At 42.0% G+C, this 8,802-nt stretch overlaps 1 protein-coding gene across 1 annotated transcript; it reads left to right on the top strand.

Annotated features, from left to right (window-relative positions):
- The first annotated feature begins 581 nt into the window (after window positions 1–581).
- On the top strand, window positions 582–6,668 carry LOC140009935 (uncharacterized). The gene is made up of 3 exons (XM_072056282.1): window positions 582–2,273; window positions 4,697–4,931; window positions 6,643–6,668. The coding sequence occupies exons 1-3, from the start codon at window positions 582–584 to the stop codon at window positions 6,666–6,668; spliced, it is 1,953 nt and encodes a 650-aa protein (XP_071912383.1).
- The last annotated feature ends 2,134 nt before the right edge of the window (window positions 6,669–8,802 follow it).

Here is an 8,802-nt window from a genome sequence, read left to right as displayed (position 1 = left end):
TCGAAGAAATTTTCCGTATGACTGGTTGTTCTTTTGCTGCAATTGTGAATAAATTGGAAGAGTTTGACGACTTTGTGAGAGCCGGGAAGATTGTCAATGTCTCTGCCCTGAAATCTCAGTTGGATGCTTTACAAGGGCAGGGAAGCAATGTGAAGAAGCCGCCGTTCAAAAAGAAAGAGGGGGATGCAACATTTATTTGGAACCAAAACCCTTCACCCAGACCCCGATACCAACACAGCCCAATCTACCAACCCCATTACCCTTACTACTCAAATCCGCATCCTGTATATACTACCAACATCCACCACCTTCGACCTCGCCCAAGCTATCCAAACCCACCTTCAGCCCCTTTTCAAATTTCCCAATCAAATCCACCCCAAAACCGACCTCGCCCTCCATATAACCCAAGATTTCCTCCACCAAATAGACCTGTTTACAACCATCCTCAACCTCCTGAACCTTACAACCGACCCCCTAGCCGTACATTTACCAATTTAGGCAGGCCTCTGGACCAATTGTATGACCAGTTGAAGGCCGCCGGGAAAATTGGTACAGTACCCCCTCCTACCTACCCATATGGTATGCCCGCGTGGTATAATCCACAAGCTGTCTGTGCTTATCATTCTGGGGCCCCCGGACATGCCACCTTTGATTGCAAAGCGCTTAAGCATAAAATCCAAGATATGGTTGAAGCCGGGGAGATTGTAATCCGGAAAAGGGAGGCGCAAGGGCCGAACGTAAATAGGAACCCTTTACCGGAACATGCCAATACCATTGGGGTTATTCTGGATGATACGGAGTATGTGGAACCAGTCAAAGAATTGGCAAGGGAAGCTGAAGTGTTTGGGGTCACAGACCAACCTTTTGTCATAGAACTGCCATTTGAAGAGGACGAGAAACCCTTTATCTTGGATCTCACGCCAGCTGAGAGTGAGTCTTTGGAGCCGGTGGTTATTGAATTCCCGAAGCAGGAGCCTGTCCTGAGCCTGCAACAAGTACCATGGAATTATGATGAACCTGACGTGCAGATTGGGGAAAGGTCAATTGCAAAGAAGGAAGTATCAGTGGTCACAAGATCGGGGAAAATTGCAAGCCCGTTTGAAGCAACCATTCCGATTCAAGCAAATAACTCTGAGCCACCCGCCAAACCAACAATTACCGAGAGAGAAGCCTTAGATTTCCTTAAAAGGCTCCAAAGAAGCGAATACAATGTGATCGAGAAGCTTAGCAAGTCGCCCGCTCAAATATCCATGTTGGATCTACTTTTTTCATCAGATGTGCATAGGGATGCATTGCTCGAAGTACTGACTAAAGCTCAAATTCCTAGAGACATTTCAGTTGATAATTTCTCACACGTAGTTGGGAATGTACTCTTCACCAAGCAAATTACTTTTTCCGACGAGGAATTGCCGTCGGAAGGCATTGGACATAACAAGGCCCTGTACATAGTTGTGAGGTGCAACGGAAAAATGCTGCCGAAGGTATTAATTGACAATGGATCTGCTCTTAATATATGTCCCTGGAGCACCTTGGAAAAGCTAGGATTGCAAGACGTCAAGTTGAGGCCTTCAGGGACCATAGTCCGAGGTTTTGATGGAGCGCAAAGAGAGCCAATAGGAGAAATTGATTTAGTAGTTGAAATGGGGCCCGCCCAGTTTCAAATAACCTGCCAAGTCATGCATTTTTCTAGTGTTTACAACGTTTTGCTTGGCAGGCCATGGATTCACAAGTCTGGGGCTGTGCCTTCTTCATTGCATCAATTGCTAAAGTTTGTAGTGAATGACAAGCTGATCACTATATTTGCCGAAGAGGATTGCCTTGTAATCACTGATTCTGGGACAAAAGAGGATGGAAGCCGCAATGTCACCATGACTCCCCATAGCACGGCTGATATCGTCTCTGTAAGTTGGATCACAAACGAGGAGCAAGTTCTACCAAAGGCCAGTGTTATGATGGCTAAGGAAATGATCCGAGGAGGTTATGAATTTGACAAGGGACTAGGACGAAATCTGCAAGGAGTTTTGAAGCCAGTGGAGATTATGGAGAAGAAAGATTCATTTGGCTTAGGGTTCCGACCAACTGCTAAGGATATCAAAGAAATGAAGGAACGTAAGAAAGCAGAGAAAGAGGGCAGGCAAAGGGTTTTTGACATTCCACCACTGCGGTATACTTTTCCACGACCAACAGAGGTTATCACATCAGAGGTTAATCCAGTCGACGAAATTGAAGCAAGTTTGGCTCAATTGTTCGTTGGGGCAACATTTGAGGATAGTGTTCCAGGCGAAGCTGAATTTCCTGACATCCCCGAAGGATCAATTCCCAATTGGACAGCCGAGTCCCTGCCCGTTCGGAAGGAGTTTCGGTAAACTAAAAGGGGTTTATCATTCATGTGAATTCATGAAAATACCTTTGCATCTGTAAATAGCCAATGAAAACAATTTTCCTTTTAACTAACGTTTGTGCATGTAAATATTGTTAAGTTTTCGTTTCAATTTGCTTTCAATCAAAGGTCTTTATGAAAATGCACAAGTTGTTCTTGTCATTGTTGTGTTGTTTATTCGATTGTTTATATTCATATTGCTTGATTCATTTGTTTGTTGTATGCTTATTTACTTATTATCCCACATTCGTTAATTCTTTCAGATGGCCAAAAATAAAATTATTTGACCCTTTGGATATCACAGTTCTGGAATACGATAATGGCAATCTCTATATCACTCACGACTTGGAGGTCTGTGAATCTGAACTCCAAAGCGAGAGTGATAATGAGGAAGTATTCGATTCTTTTGCAAAGGACTTTGAACAATATGAGGAAAAACCAAAACCGAACCTGGAAGAAACAGAAAAGGTTAACATTGGCACTGAGGATGAGGTTAAGGAGGTGCAAATTAGTATTCATTTGAATGAAAGGCAGAAAAAGGAGTTGTTTGAATTCTTGACCATGTTCCAGGATGTATTTGCGTGGTCCTATGATGATATGACTGGCATTTCAACTGATGTGGTGGTGCATAGGTTACCCACAGACCCTTCTTTTCCACCCGTAAAACAAAAACCCAGAAAATTCAAACCAGATATAAGTCTCAAAATAAAAGAGCAGATTGAAAAACAACTCAAAACCAACATTATCATTGTTTCCCATTACCCAATTTGGCTTTCAAATCCTGTCCCTGTTCCAAAAAAGAGTGGAGAGGTAAGAGTTTGTATTGACTATAGAGACCTTAATAAAGCCAGTCCTAAAGATGATTTCCCTCTACCAAACATTCACATTCTCTTAGACAATACGGCCGGACATGAGATTGAAACCTTTTGCGATTGTTTTGCTGGCTACCACCAAATTTTAATGGCAGAGGAGGATAGGGAGAAGACTGCTTTCATTACCCCTTGGGGTACCTTTTGCTACCGAGTCATGCCTTTCGGTTTAAAGAATACTGGAGCAACATATCAGAGGACCATGACAACCCTATTTCATGATATGATCCACCGGGAGATGGAGGTCTACGTGGATGATATTATAATCAAGTCCAAAAGGGCAGAGGACCACTTGGTTGATCTGAAGAAATTATTCGAGAGGTTACGGAAGTACAATTTGAAGCTAAATCCTGCAAAATGCGCCTTCGGAGCACCTGCGGGTAAGCTGTTGGGATTCATTGTTAGCAAGAAGGGCATAGAAATAGATCCGGCGAAAATCAAAGCAATTCGAGATATGCCAGTGCCGAAAACTCAGAAGGACGTGAAAAGCTTCTTAGGGAAGATCAATTTCATTGGGAGGTTCATCGGCCAGCTAACTGCCACATGCGAGCCGTTGTTCAAATTATTGAGAAAGAATGTGCCGTTGTATTGGAATGAGGAGTGTCAACAGGCTTTTGACAAGATTAAAGATTATTTGTTGCATCCACCAGTTTTAGTGCCGCCCAAACCGGGCCGACCTTTGATTATGTATTTATCTGTACTCGATGGAGCAGTAGGGTGTGTTCTGGGTCAGCACGATGAATCCGGAAGGAAAGAACAAGCCATTTACTATCTAAGCAAGAAGTTCACGCAGTACGAGGCTAATTATTCATTCATTGAGAAAAGCTGCTGTGCATTGGGCTGGGCAGCCCAAAAGTTGAGACACTACCTGTTGAGCCATACCACTTATCTTATTTCCCGATCTGATCCTTTGAAGTATCTTTTGGAGAAGCCGATGTTGACTGGGCGTTTGGCGAAATGGCAGATAATTCTCTCAGAATTCGATATTGTTTTCACCTCACAAAAGGCGGTCAAGGGGCAAGCTATAGCTGATCATTTGGCGGAAAATCCAAGGGATGATGATTACCAACCACTCCGTACTTATTTCCCTGACGAGAGGGTCCTATTTGTAGGCGCTGCAGATGATATAAGTGAACAAAGTCCTGAATGGAGGCTTTTCTTCGATGGAGCTTCGAATTCTCTCGGAGCTGGAATTGGAGCTGTTTTGGTGTCACCCGAAGGGAAGCATTACCCTGCCGCTGCCAAATTGCAATTCGCTTGCACGAATAACATGGCTGAATATGAAGCTTGCATTTTTGGTCTCAAAATGGCGTTGGAAATAGAAATCAAAGAATTGATAGTTTTCAGTGATTCAGATTTGCTCGTGCATCAAACCTTGAAACAGTGGATAACCAAAGATTCGAAAATTCTACCCTACCATTGTAGTCTGCTTACTTTGGCCAAGCAGTTTCAAAATTTGGAGTTTAGACATCTCCCGAGAGCCAGGAATGCATTCGCCGATGCTTTGGCTACCTTAGCTTCTATGATCCAGTATCCTGATGAATTGAAGATCGAACCAATCCAGGTTCAACTTCAAGACAAGCCTGCCCACTGCTGGGTTACAGACGAGTCCTCGGATACTATTCCTTGGTTTAATGATCTTAAAGAGTTTCTCAAAACTGGGTCTTACCCTCTGCATGCTGGTACAAAGGACAAGAGTTTTCTGCGTAGAATGGCTTCAAAATTTTTCTTAAATGGAGAAGTGTTGTACAAAAGAACCTCGGATTTGAACCTTTTAAGGTGCATTGATGAAGATGAAGCTCAATATATGATGAAGGAAGTGCATAGTGGCGTTTGTGGACCTCACATGAATGGCCATTTGCTAGCGAAGAAAATCATGAGAACCGGATACTTCTGGCTTACTATGGAGCATGATTGTATAGATTTTGTCCGGAAATGTATAAAATGCCAAATGCACGGTGACATTATACGCGCTCCACCCACTGAACTGCATAGCATGACCGCCCCATGGCCCTGTTCAATGTGGGGTATGGACGTGATTGGTACAATCGATCCTCCCGCTTCAAATGGACATCGATTTATATTGGTGGCGATCGAGTACTTTACCAAATGGGTTGAAGCAGAGTCATTCAAACATGTCACGAAGAAGGTAGTGGCCAATTTCCTGAGAGATCACATCATCTGTCGCTTCGGAGTACCCGAAACGCTTATCACGGACAATGCCAAGAATCTGAACAATGACATGGTAGATGGACTATGTGAGCAGTTCAAAATCAAACACCGCAATTCTGCCATTTATAGGCCTCAGATGAATGGAGCTGTAGAAGCCGCAAATAAGAATCTGAAGAAAATTATCCGCAAAATGACAGAAAAGCATCGCGATTGGCATGAAAAGTTGCCTTATGCATTGATGGCATACCGGACTTCTATTCGGACATCGACTGGGGCAACGCCATATTCACTTATGTATGGGATGGAAGCTGTATTACCAGCTGAGGTTGAAATTCCGTCGCTACGAATCCTTATGGAAGCTAAATTGGAGGGGGCCGATTGGATCAAGCAGCGCCATGAGCAATTGACTTTGATAGATGAGAAGCGATTCAATGCTATCTGTCATGGGCAATGCTATCAAAAACGTGTGGCCCGAGCTTATAACAAAAAAGTCCATCGGCGGGCATTTGAAGAAGGTGATAAGGTACTAAAGCGAATTTTGTCAATGCAAGATGAAGCTAAAGGCAAGTTCGCTCCAAATTGGCAAGGGCCGTTCGTTGTCCAAAAGGTATTACCTGGCGGAGCTCTCATTTTGGCGGAAATGGATGGACGGGTTTTCCCTCAACCCATCAACTCAGATATGTGCAAAAAGTTTTTCATTTGATCATGCAAATTTTCTTTAGAAATTCATGCAAATGGCGAAATGCAAGTCAGGCCATCTTCTTTTACACTAAAAAAAAAAAAAAAAAAAAAAAATTTATCTCTACTTGTCCCCTTTGAGCCATCAGAATTGACAAATTTCGTTTGATAACCCTTGAGAATTGCAAACCCCACACTGGGGCAAATTTGTTTCGAAAATCGGAAAAAAAAAAAAAAAAAAAAAAAAAAAACCCCTACACTGGGGCAAATTTAGTTTTCAAAGAAAAATGCAAAAAGTGAGGAAAATACAATGAAAAATGCAAAGAGGGAAAATCTGATCAAACTGGGGCAAAATTTTCCTCAGTTTTGGAGTTATTTTCAGAAGAGTGCAATTTTAAGTTATTTCACCCCTCGTATCAAATCTGCTTTCAAGCCTTAACTTTTCTTGAAAAACACCCCACCTGACCTCATTACAAAAGCCCAAAGTCCTGGCTTTCATCACTTGCTGCATTTCTATTAGAAAATTTGTTAATCAACTGGCAGGTGATGTCCGTAATGTCTTCGCCTAATTTTACAAGGGAAGTACATTTTACTGATGCCAGAAATCTTTAATTCATGTTTCTGAGTCGATCATGGTCGAGACATTTCAGTCTTCTTTAGGTGAAAACCCGAAAGGGCACCTCGAAAGAAAAAGAAAAGCGAAAGAGGAAAAAAAAGAGAAAAAAAAAAAAAAGAAGAAAAAGAAAAAAAAAAAAAGAAAAAAAAAAGAAAAAAAAGAAAAAGAAGAAAAAAAAGAAGAGAAAAAAAGGAAAGGAAAAGAGAAAAGAAAAACAACAAAAGCAAAAATAAAAGGGTGGGGGCAACCTTGGTGAAAACCCGAAAGGGCGCCAAGGTAGGTTTTCACAACGGTCAAGCTCGAGAAGGAACAGCTGGTGACCCGGTTCATTGAGGGTTTTCCTCATATTTGTGAAACTTCTGCTAGTATCGGATTCCGAAGCGAAAAATATCCGAAGTCTTGAATATGATATTCATTGGCTAAACTTGTATTTTCTGTATAAACACCATTTTACAAAATGTAAATCTCCTGGTTTCTTTAATTCATTTGCCTTCTACTATCTATGGTTGTCTGCATTTTTCTGCATGTTTATCTTTGCCTGACATAGGAAATAATCTTGCATATACATTGATTGTTATGTGATAAATTTTTACGCATCATTCTTTCACCATTAAATTCAAATAAATGATAAACCCTAAGGTTTGGGCAAAGATAAGGGATTCAATCATCAGCTACAGTGAGTAACATGCAACAAAGCTACCACCTGGATTGGGTGACGTGGTAAATCTGCATTTTATCAGTCTCAGAAATTAAAAGGTTTAAGGCAGACGCCGCCAAGCCGAAATAAAAGCATCACAAGACTCATGTTTACACGATTCTCAAGGCAAACCGGATCAAATAATGGTGGCAAGCCCATTATTTCTTCTTTTCTTGCAGGAATGTGGCATTTACAAACAAAAGCAGCCACTCTCTTTTTGGCACCTAAACCGATGTCAGACAAAGCTTCCCAGTAAACAAGGATCGATGTTATTTGCAAGACTCGATCATAAGAAACAGCATCAGCTATCGTTTCGGTCACAGAAATCCAAATTTCCCTCTTGGTACAAAAGTTGAACTATTCTCAGGTAAAAAAAAAAAAAAAAAAAAAAAAAAAAAAAAAAAAAACTCAATTCATTGTTTAAATTTCCCCAGTGCAGTCCCGTTTTAAATTCCTGTTCGGGCCAGTCCCGTTTTAAATTCCTGTTCGGGCCAGTCCCGTTTTAAATTCTTGTTCGGGCCAGTCCCGTTTTAAATTCTTGTTCGGGCCAGTCCCGTTTTAAATTCCTGTTCGGGTCAGTCCCGTTTTAAATTCTTGTTCGGGCCAGTCCCGTTTTAAATTCTTGTTCGGGCCAGTCCCGTTTTAAATTCCTGTTCGGGTCAGTCCCGTTTTAAATTCTTGTTCGGGCCAGTCCCGTTTTAAATTCCTGTTCGGGCCAGTCCCGTTTTAAATTCCTGTTCGGGCCAGTCCCGTTTTAAATTCTTGTTCGGGCCAGTCGGTCTCCTTTTTAAATTCTTGTCAGTCCCGTTTTAAATTCCTGTTCGGGTCAGTCCCGTTTTAAATTCTTTCGGGCCAGTCCCGTTTTAAATTCTTGTTCGGGCCAGTCCCGTTTTAAATTCCTGTTCGGGTCAGTCCCGTTTTAAATTCTTGTTCGGGCCAGTCCCGTTTTAAATTCCTGTTCGGGTCAGTCCCGTTTTAAATAAATCTTTGTTCGGGTCAGTCCCGTTTTAAATCCTTGTTCGGGTCAGTCCCGTTTTAAATTCCTGTTCGGGCCAGTCCCGTTTTAAATTCCTGTTCGGGTCAGTCCCGTTTTAAAATTCCTGTTCGGGCCAGTCCCGTTTTAAATTCTTGTTCGGGTCAGTCCCGCTTTAAGTTCCTGTTTGGGCCAGTCCCGTCTTTAAATTCCGTTCGGGTCAATCCCACTTTAAATCTCCTGTCTAAGTCAATTCCATTTTAAAAGTTTTGCCAAAAGGGGTCAGTCCTTATTTCTAAAACGTCCACCGTTCGTGACGTTTGCCACCGAATAAAGCAGGTAAGTATTTGGTGTCTACTTCTTTGTCTCAAGTTTTTCCAAAACTCAGACAAAGAGGGGCAAACTGTAGACACCAAA

The sequence above is a fragment of the Coffea arabica genome, chromosome 6e, assembly GCF_036785885.1.
Source record: "Coffea arabica cultivar ET-39 chromosome 6e, Coffea Arabica ET-39 HiFi, whole genome shotgun sequence".
NCBI lineage: Eukaryota > Viridiplantae > Streptophyta > Magnoliopsida > Gentianales > Rubiaceae > Coffea > Coffea arabica.
The sequence above is the reverse complement of the archived record's forward strand: the minus strand, read 5'-3'. Positions and strand labels throughout refer to the sequence as shown.

What these genes read in the sequence shown, in the direction of transcription:
- LOC140009935 (XM_072056282.1), top strand. Translation starts at nt 582, where the DNA reads ATGCCCGCGTGGTATAATCCACAAGCTGTCTGTGCTTATCATTCTGGG. An exon ending in GGGCAACATTTGAGGATAGT is followed by an intron (nt 2,274 to 4,696) that starts GTTCCAGGCGAA and finishes TTGGCCAAGCAG; the next exon opens with TTTCAAAATTTGGAGTTTAG. An exon ending in GTCTTACCCTCTGCATGCTG is followed by an intron (nt 4,932 to 6,642) that starts GTACAAAGGACA and finishes ATCAACTGGCAG; the next exon opens with GTGATGTCCGTAATGTCTTC.